Here is an 18,722-nt window from a genome sequence, read left to right as displayed (position 1 = left end):
AGGCTGTAGGCTCCCGAGGCGGTATATGAGGTGCTGCTTCTCCAGTTTCCAGGTGGAGTCGTTGTGACACTCGAGGAGGCCCAGGATGGACATGTCACGGTGGGCGGGGGGGTTTTTTAGTGGAGTTGAAATGGTTCGTGACTGGAAGGTATTGTCATTTGTCACAAACAGAGCGCAGGTGCTCTACAAAGCGGTCTTTGAGCCTCCACTTGGTCTCACCAATGTAGAGGAGACCACATCGGGAGCAGCGGATGCAATAGACCACATTGACGGATGTGCAGGTGAACCTCTGTCTGATGTGGAAGGTTTGTTTGGTGCCTTGGATGGAGGTGAGGGGGGGTTGTAGGGGCAGGTGTAGCACTTCCTGCGGTTGCAGGGGTTAGTGGGGCTGGTGGGGAGGGTGGAGCGGATGAGGGAGTCGTGGAGAAAGCGTTCCCTTGAAAGGCAGATGGGGTGGGGAGGGAAATATATCTTTGGTTGTGGAGTTGGATTGTATGTGGCGGTTCAACAGACTTGTCCCTGGGATTGAGAAACTGTCCTACGAGGATAAAGATTGGACATACTGGCTTGTATTCAATACTTTAGAGTTTTGGAGAATGAGATGTGATCACATTGAAATCTTGAAACAAATTACTTAAAAAGGATAGGCTGGGGAGATGCAGGAAACGTTTCTCCACGTTGGGGAATCTAGAACCAGGGGGCACAATTCAGACATAACATGGATGCCATTCAAGTTTGATATGAGGAGTATTTGTTTACTTAGAGGGTTGTGAATCTTTGGAATTCTCTACCACTGACGGCTGTGAAGGCTCAATCTTTAAATGTCTTTCAGGTAGAGATTGATAGATTTAATTCCCTGTAGCGTACAGGATTATGGGGATAGAGTGGGTAAAGGGTAAAGTATTCGATCACCTATGATCATATAAAATGCTACAGCAGGCTCGGTGGACTGAATAGCCGATTCCCATTTACAATGTTCATAACTGAAATACATCATCCCTGGAAACATTCATGTAAGTCTTTCCTGCATTATCTCCAATATTCTTTTATCGTTCCTAAAGTGTAGCACCCAGAGCTGGATGTAATATTCCAGCAGTACATGATCAAGTGTTGGATACAACTTTAACATATTCCACAAGAGAGTCATACTGGACAGCACTGAGCAATGTAATCACATCTTTATTGTTTGTTATCTCGTGAAATCAATTCTGTCCTTACCACCTCCAGGGCATTCCTTTTCTCTAGCTTCCATGCTCACCTGAATCAATATGATTCTCCCTCCCTTTTCTCCCTAAACATTGCTAAAAAGGGACAAGAGTTGAAGCTTTTCATCTTGCACTGATCTGAACTAGGACACAAAAAACAGAGATGCAAAAAAGAAAGATGATTTTTGCAGCAGGGGAAGAGGGTGCTGACCGATTGGACCGTCATTGGGCATGGAGATGAAACAAAAACAGTTAATTATGGTCAGTCTGAATTCTCAGACTAGGTAGGTAGATTCTGATTGGTCAGATTGTTGCTGTGGGGGATGCAACAGAGATTGGTTTCTCCACAGCCCCTGACTTTGAAAAGGTGTAATGAATGTACCGATTCTTTTAAATAGGGTTCCATGTATTTATATATATATATCCATATCTATATAATATTTTACATACACGACACTTAGAATGTGCAACTGCCTTGCTCTACAAGCCCAAATGATGATTTTAAACCCGTTGCTTATGTAGCTCTTATCACAGTCCAGATTCTTTAATAAATGATGCCCAATATTAGAATTACACTGATTGGTGGAAACATTGTTCTGTGGCTTGCAAGTACAGGCTAATTGAGCACAAGTGACCAGCTGCCCATTGTGAATGGCCAATGGGACGTGTTGTTTGATACAGTCCCCAGTCATTGGGATGTATATACACCTACATACCTGGCATCACTCCAGCATCATATTGCCACTTGCCAATCTGAACCTGTAACTCAGCAATCTGATTTTCTATACTCCATCCATTCATATCAATACACAGCAATCCTGATTTAGACATTGGTACTTTCACTGCTACTCTGTCCCCAACAATTATTTTACAATTTCCTATTTTAATACTGTTTATTTATCTCACTATTCTGTGCAGCTTGGTATTATAGCAAACTCTGATATTTTTGCTTCCTTACCACATCCTTGCCAAGTTAGTTTACACCCTTCCCAATAGCACACGTCAATGCCTGTAAGGAACTTAATCGCAGATCTGATTGCAACATGGACCTGACCCTGGCTCCCCAGGTATCCCCTCACTCTCGCCAATATTCAGACCACATATTTAGTAATCATTGTATTCAGTATCACAACATGCTGACTTTAACAATATATATATAGTGCAGATCCTTCATTGTTGCCAAGTCAAAATGTTGTAACTTCCTCCCTAACAGCACTGCAAGGCATAATGAGACGAATGTACTCAGTGGGACAAGAGGGAGGCTCACCATCACCTCCTCCAGGAATATTAGGACTGAACAACGAATACTGGGTCTGCCACAACACTCAGATCCCAAGTATAATTATAAGAAAAAGAATCCCTGAAATCGCTGTTGTAACAGTGAAATGAGGTACTCCATATTTACAACAGAGAAATCAAGGCAACAGTGCAAAGACAAAAATAGATGAAAAGCCATTTAAAGAATTTGGCATTTAAATGGCATGTTACCATGTCTCCCAGGAATTTCTGCACAAAATAAGTGCCTGTCAAAAGCAATGGTCATTTCAGCAAAGCTTCGCCGATAGCAATGAAGCAAGTGAGCTATTAAATGAAAACCGAAACAACTGCAGATACCGTAAATCAGAAACAAAAACAGAAGTTGCTGGAAAAGCTCAGCAGGTCTGGCAGCATCTGTGAAAAGAACTCAGTTAATGTTTCACAAGTTCTGAGGAAGGGTCACTGGACTTGAAACTTTAACTCCGACTTCTCTTCACAGATACTGCCAGACCTGCTGAGCTTTTCCAGCAACTTTGATTTTTGTAAGTGATCTATTGATCTGTTCTAAGTGCTGAATAATGAGAACTCTCTGCTTTTCAGTATTTACTTTGCAGATATTATGGTAAATATACTGGAATTTATCCATGCAAAGAAACTCACGCATATCTTTCACTGCAGAGTTTCAGCACAAACAGGGTTCTCCTAAACTCTGCAGTATTGAACGGAAATGCACACTGTTCTTTCAACAATATTCTGTGATACAAGGACAGCAAGAAAAAAAAATTAATTTTCTGAAGGCTTACTCTGCATATTTGTATTGCCACTCTCCGGTAACTAGATCTTGTTCGAACAAGCGAGGAATCCATTCCTCTCCCTTTGCTTTCCGCTGTTTGGCAGCTTTACGTTGATTTTCTTCCAGGACAAACTTTTCACTAGTAGCTTCATTTTGGTCCTTGTTGTGTATTGCACGAGTTACATGTTGCCACAATCTAAGGAAATGTTCACAGAAGGAAGCCAAAAATGTTTGAATATTAAACATTTCCTTCAGTAATGGTTTGACATTTTGTTAAAATTCTATGAATGGAATTATACAAAATATAACAAATTCTCAATGAACTCTTAGCAGACAAGGATTATTAAAAACATGCATTCATCCAAGAGTTTTGTCAATTGAACTGAAACAATTTACAGAATAAAAAGATTTTGACAATGAATTGGAGGACTATTTTATTGATGACCAATTCCATGAAGAGAGACAGCTTTAAAATACTGAGTTATCAAAGAAATATACCCAGTAGGCAGCATATACACAGTTTAGAATATTATTTTATGCACATTTTGTGATTTCATTGCTTTGACAGCATAATGGAAAGAGTCGAGAAAAGGGTAACTTGCACAGAGATATGACTTTCGGATTCTATAGGCAGTCTATGTGGTGCAAATTAAAATCTTATTGTGGACACATTCTCTGCAGGTATCAGTGTTTGACCATTCCAAACCTTGTAACAGGCAGATGGGCACAGGGTGTGGGGTTGCTTTGTTCGTAAAAAATGAAAATAAACTGATAACAAGAAGCGATGTAGGGTCAGAAGGCACAGAAACTATGTGGGTAGAGTTGAGGGACTACAAAAGAAAAGTTATGAACTGGTTCACAGCAGTCAGGATGTTGGGGCAGAAAATAAATCAGGAGACAGAAATGGCATGTAAAAAAAGGCACTATTAGAATAATCATGGGGAATTTCAATATGTAGGTGGTTAGCAAAATCAGGTTAGCAATGCACCCTAAGAAAAAGGATTTGTGGAATGTCTATGAGATGATTTTTTTTTGGAGCAGCTTGTGTTAGAGCCCACTAGGGAGCAGGCAATTCCGGATTTGGTGATGTGTAATGTGGCAGATTGAAGGGGCGTATGATACATAAATGGAAAGAGAGAGGCAAGAGTGGACATTGGAGCTCTGGAAAATGAGGCTGGAGAAGTAATAACGGGAAACAAACAAACTGAGGAACTGAACAGGTACTTTGCATCAGTTTTCACAGTGACACCAGTAGCATACCAGAATTTCAAGTAATTCGGGGCAGAGATGAGTGCAGTGGTCATCACCTAGGAGATGCTGGGGAAGCTGAAAGGTCTGAAGGTGGATAAATCACCCAGACTGGATGGAGTACTTCCCAGAGTTCTGAAGAAGACAGCTGAGGAGACAGTAGCTGGTGGCTAGTGGAGTTCTGCAAGGGTCTATGTTAGGACCATAACTGTTCATGTTATAATTACAGACCAGGATGAAGGAACTTAGGGCATTATTGCTAAGTTTGCACAAAGATAGATGGAGGACAGGTAGAGTTGAGGAGGTGGGGAGGCTGCAGAAGGACTTGGGCTAGTGAGGAGAATGGGCAAAGCAGTGGGAGATGGAATACAATGTGGGAGAAACACTTTGGGTGGAAGAATAGAGGTGTAGACCATTTTTAAAGTGGGGAAAGGCTTGGAAAATCTGAAGCACAAAGGGACTTGGGAGTCCTAGTTTAGGATCGTCTTAAGGTTAAGATGTAGGTTCAGTTGGCAGTGAGGAAGCCAAATGCAATGTTAGCATTTATTTCAAGACTGCTGGAATACAACAGCAGAGATGAACTACTGGGGCTGTATAAGGTTGTGGTCAAATTACAACATAAAAACCAAAAGAACTGCGGATGCTGTAAATCAGGAACAAAAATACAGTTGCTGGAAAAACTCAGCAGGTCTGGCAGCATCTGTAGAGGAGAAAACAGAGTTAACGTTTGGGTCCGGTGACCCTTCCTCAGAACTGATGGTGGCTGGGAAAATGTCAGTTTACATGCAGAAAATAGGGAGGTGGGTGCGGTAGGGAGTAAACGACAGGATAGAGCCCAAAGAGAGAGAAAGACAGTTGGACAGACAGAGGAGTTGCTAACGATCAGGCTGGGAGGGCGAATAGTTGTTAATGGGGACTGTTAGTGACTAGTGGTCAGATTACATTTGGAACATTGTAAGCAGTTTTGGGCCCCTTACCTAAGGAAGGATGTGCTGGCTTTGGAGGCAATCCAGAGAACATTATGAAGAATCTAAGACTCCAGCATCGGCAGTTCCTACTATCTCCTAGGAATGAAGGGCTTGTCATATGAGGATCGGTTAAGGACTCTGGGTCTGTACCCGATGGGGTTTAGAATAATGAGAGGGGAGTCGTATTGAAACTTAGAAAATACAGAGAGGCCTGGATAGAGTGGACATATACCATTAGTAGGAGAGACTAGGACCCGAGTGCACAGCATCAGAGTGAAGGGATGAAATTCAGAACTGAGACGAGGAGAAATTTCTTCAGCCAGAGAGCGGTTAATCTGTGAAACTCATTGCTGCAGAGAGCTGTGGAGGCAGAGTCATTGAGTGCGTCTATGACAGAGATAGTTAGGCTTTTCATTGGTAAAGGGATCAAGAGATACTGGAGAAGGCAGGAGGACGGGGTTGAGGAACATTTTGGCCATGATTTCAGTTGATGGATGATAAAAAGATGCACAAGTTTTGCAAAAATAGTAATCAAGAGATTTTAAATCCACTAGCAATGACTGACATTAACCTTGGAGATAATATAGTGTAAAAATAATTTCTCCTAACTGTAAGCTGAATATTATTAATATTATTAATGGGGTTTAACATGGTTTAACACAAGTAACAGACTGGGATAGGCAAGTCAGGAAGACATACTGACATATGTCTCAAAATCCATCCATCAATCTAGAAGGCAATTCTGATTGGTCTATTCCATGAATGAGATTTGGTGGCAAATCCATAACTTCGGGATTAGATTTTTATCCGTGACATCTCTTCAACACTTGCCTTCCTATGACCCATTGGCTTGATATGGTGGGGGTTTATGTTCCATTTTAGTCTATGATCAACCCTGCTGTATGTTTGAGCCTTCTCCCAACGTTTTCTAAGTTACTCAAACTTCAATTTGATTACATTACTTAATATTCTTGTAGTCAAACATACGAACAAGAGTAGGCCATTCAGCCCTTCAACCCTCTCCGTTACTCAATAAAATCATGGCTGATCTGTGGCCTAACTCAAATGCTTGCCTTGGGCCCATATCCCTTGATACTCTTTCCAATAAAAAAATTGTCTATCTCAGAACAAAATTTAGTAACTGAATTAGCATCAACTGCTGTTTGAGAAAAAGAGTTCCAAGCCTCCAACTACACTGAATTTAGAAGTGCTTTCTGATATCTCTCCTGAATGGCCTGCCTTAATTATTAGACTATGCCTCTTGGTTCTAGAATCTTTAACCAGTGTAAGTTGTTTATCTTTATCTCCCATTTCTTTCCCTGTTAATATCATGAAGTACTTACATGCCATTACTTTTTTTTATTTGAAAAGGACAATTGTATGTTTTAAATAAGTCGTATTGTTCTTCAGGTCTTTTTCCTAGCATTAATTTATAATGTATGGAAGGCACTGCATTTCCAAGTATCAAATAGCTCACACAATAGAAAAATTGAATTGTATTTCAAGCAGAGCAGTTCTAAGCTTTCAAACTCAAGCACAGCTTAGTGACTTGTGAGTAGAAGCAAGATACTTCAGATTTTTCTTTATTATTTGTTGATAGGTGGGCATCACCAGCTAGGCCAGCATTTATTGACCACCCCTAATTACCCACAAGGTTGTTAAGAGTCAAATGCACACTTCTGTGGACCTGGAGTCACAAGTAGACCAAAACAGGTAAGGATGGTAAATTTCCTTCCTGAAAGGACATTAATGAATCAGATAGGTTTTTAGAACAATCGACTGTAGTTACATGATTGCCATTAGACTTATTAGATTTTTATTCCAGGTGCTTATTACTTAATTCAAATTCCACCTGGTGGGATTTGAACCCATTTCCTCAGAACACGGGTTCTGAGTTATTTGTCCAACACATTACCACTATGCCACCACATCCCCTATTAGCCACTATTTGTTATTATTCCAAATAGTTCTGTCTACAGTCTTTTTGTGTATCCAGGGTGGGACTTCATGATTAGGTGAAAAATAACAAGATGTAATCCACGAGGACAGGAGGTGGTGGGGGACGGACACGGGTTTCCCATCTTGAGCAAGGCCCATTCCTTCTGCCTTGGAAAATCCAGCTCAAAGGATCTCTCCTATAATATGGAGATCGGGGAAAGTTTCTTATCCCAGAGTCTTTAATCTTTGGCATTTTCTTCCTCAGGTAGCAGTGGAGGTTCACTAAATGGATTCAAGGCTGAGTTAGCCAAGTTGCTGCAAGTGAATCGAGGAGTGGATGTCTGGCAGTAAAATATACTTGTAGCCACAGTCAGATCAAGCATGATTTTACTGAATGTTCAAACAGGCTTGAGGAGCCATTCCTATTTCTTGTGTTCTTACTATGATGGCTGGAAGGAATGATAATGGTTGCTGTAGATTAGATGCAGCATTAGATTCAAAGATCTAATCAGATCAGATCAAAACCAAAGCTGTTCAGTTGGTTATTTTGAATCTTAAAGAAAACTTTCTGCTAAGGTAAACTGAAATGGGGTATGGAAGGAATGGTTTACCTTGCTGACTCCATGTCCTCCTGCTCATCAAATAGCACAGTGCACCTGGTTAGTCTCTGCTGTCGGATTTCAGATGTGGGGTTCCAGAATACTTCTGATACACCAGTCTTTTTGTCATTAATCACTACTTCACCATCCTATAAATTGTTAAAAAGCAGAAAAAAATTAACTGTAATTATAACATCATTTAAATACATTCTTTAAAATGATGAATTAAAAGAAATGACTCTGTCTCCAAAATATTTATTTGCTACTACTGTCTTAGAATGAAATCATTCCATGGGATGAGTGTGTTGCTGGCTGGGCTACCTTTTATTATCCATCCCCAACTGCCTTTCAGAAGGTGAACTGCTGCAGTCTATTTGGTGTAGTTATACACAGTGTTGTTAGGCAGGAAGTTGCAGGAATTTGACCCAGGCACACTGATATAGTTTAATGTCAGGATGGTGAGTGGCTTGGAGGAGAACTTGCAAGTGGTGGCGTTCCCTTGTATCTACTACCCTTGGTTTTCTTGATGGTAATGGTAGTGGGGTTTCAAGGTGCAGTCTAGGGAACCTCAGTGAGCTACTGCAGGCTGTCAAAGGTACACATTGCTATGCCAGTGGTGAGGGAATAATTGTTGAAGGTGTTAGATGGGATGCCAATCAAGCAGGTTTCTGTGTCCTGGAAGGAGTTAGGTAGCTTGACTATTGTTGGAGCTGCATTCATCCAGACAAGTTAAGAATATTCCATCACACTCTTGATTTGTGCCTTGTAGGTGGTGGACAAGCTTTTAGGAGTAAATTACTCGCCACAGAATTCCTAGCCCCTGACCGCTTGTCACAATATTTATGTGGCTAGTCCAGTTCAGTTTCTGGTAAATTGTAACACTCAGATGTTGACAGTGCAGGATTCAGTGATGGTGATGTCCTTGAAAGTCAAGGATGATGGTTAGATTCTCTCTTGTTGAAGGTCATTGACCAGCAATTATGTGGCTGAAAAGTTACTTTCCACTTAACAATACAAACCTGAACGTTGTTCAGGTCTTGCTGCATTTGGACATTGACTACTTCAGTGTCTGAGGAGTTTTAAATGGTGCTGAACAATGCACAGTCATCAGCAAACATCTCCACTTCTGACATTATGATTGAGGGAAGATCAAGATGGCTGGAATTCTTGCAGATGTCCTCAGGCTGAGATGATTCACCTCCAACCACAACCATCTTCCCTAGTTATAGGCATGATTCCAACCAGCAGAGATTTCTCCCCTTGATTCCACATTTCGCAAGTATCTGTCAGCAAGTTATTTTTTTTAAGTGAACACCACCTGATAACTCCTCCTATCACTGAGAACAGATTGAAGAGGTGATCATCAGTCAGGTTGGATTTGTCTTGCCTTTTGTGCACAGGACATACCTGGGCAATTTTCCACATTGCTGGGTAGGTGCCGGTGTTGCATCTGCACTGGAACAGCTGGATGAGATGCATGGCTTGTTCTGAAGCGTAAGTCTTTATTATCTTTGCCAGAATACTGTCAGGGCCCAGAGCCTTTGCAGTTGTTTCTGGATACCATGTGCAGTTAAACTGAATTGGCTGAAGATTGGCATTTGTGATGTTGGAAACCTTGGGAGTGGCTGAGGTGGATCATCCACTCAACACTTCTAGCTGATAATGGATGCAAACACTTCAGCCTTGCCTTTTGTATCAAAGTGCTAGGCTCTCCCTTCGTTGAGGAGCCTTTAGTGAGTTGTTTAATTGTCCACAATGCTTCACAACTCTGATATAGCAGGGCTGAAGAGCCTAGATCTGAATACTGGTTGTGGGATCTCTTAGCTTTGTCTTCAGCATGCTATTTGGAATGCATTTAGTCTGTTTTGTTGCTTTTACAGCTTAACACCTTAATTTTAGTATGTCTGCAGCAGCTTCTGACTTTCCCTTGCGCACTCTTCCTCGAACTTGTATTGATTTCTGTGCATATTTTGGTTAGATACAATACAGCAGTAACAAAAACAGAAGTTGCTGGAAAAGCTCAGCCATCTGTGAATTAAAATCAGAGTTAACGTTTTGAGTCCGGTGACCCTTCCTCAGAACAATATAGCCAGCTGCTCATGGCCGACCCTGCTTCAGAGAGTCATAGGGATGTACAGAATGAGAACAGACCCTTCGGTCCAACTCATCCATGCCGACCACATATCCTAAATTAATCTAGTCCCGTTTGCCAGCATTTGGCCCCATACCCCTCTAAACGCTTCCTATTCATCTACCCATTCAGATGCCATTTAAATGTTTGTAATTGCACCAGCCTCCACCACTTCCTCATTCCACACACACACCACCCTCTGCATGAAAAAGTTGCCCCTCAGGTCCGTTTCATATCTTTCCCCTCTCATATTAAAAGTATGCCCTCTAGTTTTGGACTCCCCCCACCCCCTGGGAAAAGACCTTGTCTATTTGACTTATCCATGCCCCTCATGATTTTATAAACTTCTAAGGTCACCCCTCAGCCTCCGACGCTCCAGGGAAAACAGCCCCAGCCTATTCAGCCTCTTCCGAGAGCTCAAACCCTCCAACCCTGACAACTTCCTTGTAAGTCTTTTCTGAACCCTTTGAAGTCTTATGAATGCTCGGTTTTGAGATTTTTGAAATCTGTCCTATTTACCATAGCACAGTGCCACACAACACAATAAAAGACATCCTCAACATGATGGTGGGTGGTTGTCTCCACAAGGACTGTGCAGCAGGTCACTACAGCTTATACTGTTTGTTATTCACAGATGAGATGTGGGCATCGCTAGCTAGGCCAGCATTAATTTTCAATTGCCACTCTCTAGTTCCCCTTGTGAAAAAGGTGGTGAACTGCCTTCTTCAACTGTTGCAGTCCAAATGCTGAAGGTACCCCCACAGTGTTGTTAGGTAGGAATTTCCAGGATTTTGACCCAATGACACTGAAGGAACAGTTAAAAATTTCCAAGTCAGGATGGTGAGAGGCTTGGAGGGGAACTTGCAGGTGGTGGTGTTCCCAAGAATCTGCTGCCCTTGTCCTTCCCAATGTAGGTGGTTATGGGTTTGGAGGGTGCTGTCTAAAAAGCCATGTGGATGTGGTGCCAATCAAGTGGGCTGCTTTGTCCTGGATGGTATCGAGCTTGAGTATTGTTGAGGATGCACTCATCAGAGTGTTCCAGCACATTCCTAACTTATGCCTTATAGATGGTCAACAGGACTTCGGAGAGTCACAAGGTTAGTTATTTGCTGCAGGATTCCTAGCCTCTGACCTACTTGTGTCCAAAGTAGTGATTTGATTGGTCTAGTTTTTCTGGTCAGTGGGAATCCCCAGAATGTAGATAATGGGGCATTCAGTGATGGTAACACCATTGAATGTCAAGTGGCTGTGATTTGATTGTCTCTCATTGGAGACAGTCATTACCTGGTGCTTGTGAGGTACAAATGTAATTTGCCACTTTTCAGCCCAAGCCTTGCTGCACTTGCACATGGACTGCTTCAGTATTGGCAGAGTCATGAATGGTGATGAACTTTGTGTAATCAGTAGTGAACGTCCCTATTCTGACCTTATGATAGAGGGAAGGTCATTTATGAAGCAGCTGAAGATGGTTGGGCCTGGGACACCACCCTGAGGAACTCCAGGACTCTTGTGGCATGGTGGTAGCATTCTTAGCTCTCAGTCAGAAGGCGAGTGCTCAAGTCTCACCTGCACCAAAGGAGTATATGAACATCTGTGTGCCAACCAAGCGTACCCGCCCCTTGGACTCCCACTGGCTCCAGTTTTTCTAGGGCTCCTTGATGCCATAGTCAGTCAACAGTGGCCTTGACGTCAAGGAAAGATGTTGTTAAACTTGAAAAGGTTCAGAAAAGATTTACAAGAATTTCGCCAGGATTGAAGGGTTGGAGCTACAGGGAAAGGCTGAATAGAAACATAGATTTGCTATAGTATGGCAATTCAGCTCAGAGTCCACACTGGTCCTCTGAAGAGCATCCCACCCAGACTCACCCACCACGCACGCCCCTTGCACATCTTTGGACTATGGGAGGAAACTGGAGCCCTTGGAGGGAGAATGTGCAAATTTCACACAGACAGTTGCATAAGGTTAGAACTGAAGCCGGGTCTCTGGCGCTGTGAGGCAGAAGTGCTAACCACTGAGCCACCATGCTACCCTCGGGTTGATAGGCTGTGGCTTTTTACCCTGGAGCATCAGAAGCTTTTTTTTATTATTATTATTAAAAGGTGGCTTTTTTTTATTATTCATAAATGGGATGAGGGCATTGCTGGGTCAATAGCATTTATTGCACATCTCTAATTGCCCAGAGGGCAGTTCAGAGTCAACCACATTGCTGTGGGTCCTGAGTCACATGTAGGCCAGACCAGGTGAGGATGGCGGTTTCCTTCCCTAAAGGACATTAGTGAACCACATGGGTTTTTGCTGATTGTCGTAATGTGTTGCATTCACGGTCATCATTAAATTCTTAATTCTAGATATCTATTGAATTCAAATTCCACCATCTGCTGTGGCAGAATATGAACCCGGATCCCCAGAACATTATCTGGTGCTCTGAATTAATAGTCCAACGACAATACCACTCGTCTTATAGAGGTTTATTAAATCATGAGGGGCATGGATAGGGTAAATAGACGAGGTCTTTTCCCCCAGGGTAGGGGAGTCCAAAACTAGAGGGCATAGGTTTAAGGTGACAGGGGAAGATTTGAAAGGGACTGGAGGAGCAACCTTCTCACGCATAGGAATGTGTGCGTACGGAACGAGCTGCCAGAGGAAGTGGTGGAGGCTGGTACGATTACAACATTTAAAAGGCATCTGGATGAATGCATGAATAGGAAGGGTTTTGAGGGATATGGGCCAAATGCTGGAAAATGGGACTAGATCGATTTAGGATATTTGGTCGGCGTGGATGACTTGGACTGAAGGGTCTGTTTCTGTGCTGTATGATTCTATGACTGTCACTCTCACCTCATCTCTGGAATTAGCTCTTTCGTTCATGTTATAACCAAGGTTGTAATGAGGTCAGGAGCTGAGTGACCAGGGCATCGGTGATTCATCAGCTGATGAGGGGAGGGGCCGACAAATAGGTGGTCATCAACGGGTTTCTTTGCTTATGTTTGCTTTGATGCCATGAGACCTCATGGGATTCGAAGTCAACACTGAAGACTCCCAAGGCAACTTCCTTCCAACTGTGCATTACTTTGCTGCCAGTTCTTCATCCTGGGCTCTTAAAAGAAGTGACTACTGAGATTGCTGACAAACTGCCTTTAATTTTCCAATGGAATGGAAAATAGCAAATGTAATACATTACTCCAAAAGGGACGGAGACAGAAAACAGGAAAGTTTAGAAGAATTAGTTTAACAGCTTTTTTAGGAATAACATCTGAAACTATTATCCAAGAAATTATAATAGGGTCTCAACTGTTTACAGTTTATGTAAAAGAGTTGGATAAAGGGACAAAAGGTTTCTAAACTTGCTGATGACACAAAGGTGGTTCAGAAAGATGTAAGGAGGCCACAGAAGGATACAGACAGATCTACTGGGCAGACAAAGATCCAGTAAATAGATATGATGAAGGAAACTGTGAAATTATCATTTTGACACAAAGAATAAAAAGAAACACATTATCTAAAGTTGGGACAGATACAGAGAAATCTGCTGTCTTCATGCTTCAATCACAAACGGTTTGAGAGCAGGTACAGCAATTAATGAAGAAGACAGTGTCTACTGAGATCAACTGTCTGATAAATTCTGATGGTGCATGCTCACCTTCAATTTTATTTTTAAATACGCAATGCAATTTTTAAAACTTAACAAAAACTTCAAGTTTATTTGACAGTTGTTTTCTCTTCCTTGATTTTTTTTCATGATTTTTCTTTCATTTTTAAGGTTTGTTAGGTTTTTATCAGACTTTATATCAATTTGTTTCAGAGACTGCGCTACTACTATGGGTGGTTCTGGGGGTCAGCAAGCACAGCCAATTAAGAAAGCTAATACAATGTTATCATTTATTTTGAAGGTATTTGACTGCAAATGTTGGCAAATTATGCTTCAGTGTCTCTATATTTTTGTGAAAGGGTGTAAATGCATTGGAAGCAGTTCACAGTAAGTTTACAAGACTAAAATATGGAACGAGTGGGCTGTTTCACCAAGGTTGCACAGGCTAAACTTATGTTTCTTTGAGTTTTCTCTCCGTAGCCCTCGGTGTTTCCAAAATCTAAACATTTCTCAAACTCTTTCTTGAATATTGTCAGTGATCTGGTCTCCACAGTCTTCTACAGTAGCAAAATCCACAGGTTTACCACCCTCTGAGTGAAGAAATGTTTCCTCATCTCAGTCCTAAATGGCCTACACAGTAACACTCAACACTGCAGCCTCCCCACCACGGATGCATCCTCAGCCCCGACTGTACTCCCTGTACACCCAAGGCTGTGTTTCCAAATTCCAAACGAATGCCAACTACAAGTTTGTGGACAACACCACTATAGTAGGATGGATATCTAACAACAAGTCAAAATACAGAAGGGAGATAGAGGGCTTGGTGACGTGGTGCAACGAGAACAACCTCTCTCAACGTCGGAAAAACTAAAGACTTGATCATTAACTGAACTGAGGTTGAGAGGGTGGACGGCGTCAAGTTCCTCGGAGTGACGATAACTGACAATCTGTCCTGGGCTTCCCATGTAGATGCAACAGTCAAGAAGGCACAACAACGCCTCTTCTTCCTCGGGCAGCTCAGGAAAGTTGGAATGTCCATAAAAACTCCCACCACCTTCTACCGATGGACCATTGAAAGCACACTGCCTGGGTGCATAACGGCCTGGTACGGCAACTGCTCTGCCCAGGACCGCAAGAAACTACAGAAGGTGGTGTGCACAGCCCAGACCATCACGGAAGCCAACCTTCCATGCATGGACTCCATTTACATGGCTCGCTGCTGCAGAAAGGCTGCCAACATCAAAGACCCATCACACCCCGATAATGATCTCCGACAGCCTCTTCCATCAGGCAGGAGATACAGAAGCCTGAGCACACGCACCAGCAGGTGCAGGAACAGCTTCTTCCCAGCCGTTATTAGACTGATGAATGGAGTCTGTAGCCTCAAATAACGCTGATCTTGCTAACACTGATCTTGCCTAGTGCACGCCCTGTGCTATATAACCCTGTATGCCTCTGTCTAAGTCTTTTACATCTGTACATCCTTGTTACTATCATCTGCCTGTACTACTCGGAAACAAAGCTTTTCACTGTACTTCGTACAAGTGACAATAAATCAATCAATCAAATATTCTGAGACTGTGGCCCCAGTTCTAGACTCTAGAGTCACGGAAAACATCCTCCTTGTATCTAGTCTGCGTTGCCCTGTGAGAATTCTTTTGATGTTTCCTCTCGTGGGAGAATCTAGAACAAGGGATCAATGTTCAAAAATAAGGGATCGCCAATTTAAGACAGAGATGAAGAGGAATATCTTCTCTCAAAGAGTGGTGAATCTGTGGAATATCTTACTGCAGAGGCCTGTTACGGCTGGGTTGGTAAGTATATTTACAACAACAGTGGACAGATTTTTAATCAGTAAGGAAATCAAGGATTGTGGAGAAATGTCAGCAAAGTGGAGTTCAGGATTATCAGATCAGCCATGAACGCGTTAAATAGTGGAACAGACACAACGTGTTCAATGGTCTATTATGCTCTTACTGAACCCAGTAGGTTTTTAAGACAATCAACAATGGTTTTGTAGTCACCCTGAGATAACATTTTAATTCTAGCTGTTAATTTAATTCAAATTTTACTATCTGCCATGGTAATTTTTAAACCCATATCCACAGAATATTAGCCTGGTGCTCTGAAATGTTTGTCCAGTGACTCTGCCACTCCTTCTCACAGTAGCAGTCCATATTAAATTATTTTTCAATTATATATTTCAAAATGGATGAAATCTTCAACACTCAATAATTTTCTCAAAAAGATGCCACACTACTCACCCAGTGTCCTTCCAGAGTTGCCAAAACCTCTGATCCCAACTTGAGTTTTCCAAATATTTGGTTAACATTGTTGCTGTTGCCTAAAAATGGCTGGGTCCATGACAATTATTGACAATACAGCATTAGATGTGAGACAATACAGCATTAGATGTGAGAAAATACAAGAAAAACATTACAATGTTTTGGTGTGCAGACAGTTTTCAGTTAAAACTAATATAAAATTACCCAGTTAATTTTTGTAGTGCTGAGCTCCAGCACAAAAATGATTTACTGTTTAATCCCTTTGACTTTGTGTTTTGGATTACAAGACACTGCCAATGATTTTCTGGTGAAAGCCCCAAATTCAGTCATCTTAGCGTTTCTCATTACACCTGTAGAGATTAGGAACTCAACACAGGGGAAGGTATAGTCATGAACTCCATAAGAAAGGAAATTTTAAATATCAAATCCTTGTCTTGAAAACATCTGTACAGCAAACGCAAAGGAGTTGTCAATTTCATTCACAAGAGGCATGCAAATTATCAATTAGATTAAACTGCAAGAATCATTTTGGAACAGTAGTTTTTGGGTTTTAACATTTTGATATTTACTGTACTCAACTACTGGTACATAGAAACCCAAATTAAGGTGAAACTTTGTTTAATTTCCAAATGAAGCACAAGATGTTAGATATGATGATTTCTGTACATTGGCTCATCTGTTTGCCGGACAACTCATCCAGATAAACAATTGTTTCTCAACAAAGATGTCAATGGAGAGTAATGCAACTCAAAACATTCACTGTTTCTCTGTCGACAAATGCTGCTAGACCCATGTTTTGCACACACATTCACTTTTTATTTTTAAAAATCATCAACTTCCCGTCAGAAAATAATTCCTTTGCATATAATTATATACTTGGTTACCTTAAATTAAGTGTCTAATGTCACTATGCTAAATACTATTTTAAAATTAATTTAATTTCCTCAATTTTTAAAAAAAAAATAATCTTTTCGTATGAAGTTCAATTAAAAACAATGTTTTAGATAGGGGACAACCATTCATTTGTTTGGTAACCCTTCCAAATCTTCCATATGCTACTTCATCGATTCCTAAATTAAAACCCCTTTACTTATTTCAGGAATCAAATTTCATCTAGGCATTTAAAAAAAAATTTAGAATCTCAAAAATTGCATAAAAAGTATTCTTGGAAAACACAATCTTCCAATTATTCTTCCAGTTTTAGAGAGAAGCATCCGCTATCTCTCAAAGAGTTTGACCAAAACATCTGAAACAAATTTGGGGAAGCATGTTTACAAACCCACACCCGATGATCAAATGGAACAACTATGCATTGTAAGTGCAAACGTTTGCTTACAATAATGTTAACATTAATTTTTTGCATGGCCTGGCTTCCTACCCAAAGAATGAGAGTAATGAAATCATGTTTCAATTCCTTTTCTTATTTCTAAACAGGAAATTAGTTTGCTGATTGATGTTCCCATCAAAGGCCACAGAATTGGAAGCTACATTCCAAAATTAAGCTGAAATACAGGAAAAGGAAAAAATAACTAACCTTCAATTTGAATTCGATAATTGCACTGTACCCTGTTTTCTCACAGGTGATATTAACATGGCCTCCAAGTTCAAGAGTCATTGGACCATAAACAATTCCTATGAAGTAAGAATTTATGAAAAGTTGTTGTATATTTTGCGCATCTTGGATCTAGCACATGTCAACTGCACGTCAGACTTTATAGTTTTAGTCATTTGGTTGTACATAACCTGAGTATTGCTGAAAAAAAAAAGATACATTTTGTTGATGCTTTCCTTCTTGCACTCATCAGGATAATTTGCAGAAATACCAAACTAAAAGTACTTTTAAGGTATAAATGGACATTATGAGAACAGTGCTGAGTAGCTGACAAGTGGGCTTTAATTGGTAGATGTATAGAGACCCAACCAGTTAATAATGACTGACAGTTACCTGCCAAGATTTTTAAAGTTTTCACAGGACAGGCATTAAGGTACTGACCACACCAAGTAGCCTGTGCCTGCAAAACCCACAATGTCCAACATTAAATGTGATGTAGAGGTGCCAGTGTTGGAATGGAGTGGACAAAGTCAGAAGTCACATGATACGAGGTTGTAGTCCAACATGTTTATCTGAAATCACAAGATTTCAGACCGCTGCTCCTTTGTCAGTGAAGACTCCATCTGATGAAGGAGCAACGCTCTAAAAGTTTGTGATTGCAGATAAATCTGTTGGACTATAACCTGGTGTTGTGTGACTTCCAACGTAACATGGACAATTGGACAACATTTGCTAAATAATCCTGAGTATTTCTGAATTGTGTCAAAGCTTTATGCCTTGAACTCATGGAAGTATACAAGATAAACAGTTTTGACAAAATGTGTAATTTTTCAACAATACTCAAGTCCTGTACAGTAAAGAAACAATTTGAATCCTGCATATTCACAGAATTTGCTGTCAACCAATTTGGGATTGTCAGTCAGGTTTGCAATGTGGCATATTTTCAGGCACTGGAAGCTACATATATTAATATGCAGGGCCCAGCTCTCTGCAGACAGAAAGAACATGGACACACACTATACTTGTTTCAACTCCACAAAATAGGTGACAGCCACTCTGTCTCATTTTTCAGAAGCAATGCCATGACCAGACAACTTAGAGGTTTAAAAATTGAAGCAAGTCCTTAGGCCTTTTCACGAGTGAAGCATGGAAAGAT

At 41.1% G+C, this 18,722-nt stretch overlaps 1 protein-coding gene across 1 annotated transcript in view; it reads right to left on the bottom strand.

The window, feature by feature from the left end:
• The window catches only part of osbpl8 (oxysterol binding protein-like 8), an 87,600-nt gene that overhangs the window by 23,461 nt on the left and 45,417 nt on the right, over positions 1–18,722 (bottom strand). The window contains exons 11-14 of the mRNA XM_048607477.1: positions 17,549–17,646; positions 15,994–16,083; positions 8,021–8,157; positions 3,266–3,451 (exon numbers count right to left, since the gene is read on the bottom strand). Coding sequence (XP_048463434.1) covers positions 3,266–3,451; positions 8,021–8,157; positions 15,994–16,083; positions 17,549–17,646 — 511 coding nt within the window. The remainder of the gene's footprint in view (positions 1–3,265; positions 3,452–8,020; positions 8,158–15,993; positions 16,084–17,548; positions 17,647–18,722) is intronic.

Source organism: Rhincodon typus, chromosome 18 (assembly GCF_021869965.1).
Source record: "Rhincodon typus isolate 14 chromosome 18, sRhiTyp1.1, whole genome shotgun sequence".
NCBI lineage: Eukaryota > Metazoa > Chordata > Chondrichthyes > Orectolobiformes > Rhincodontidae > Rhincodon > Rhincodon typus.
The sequence above is the reverse complement of the archived record's forward strand: the minus strand, read 5'-3'. Positions and strand labels throughout refer to the sequence as shown.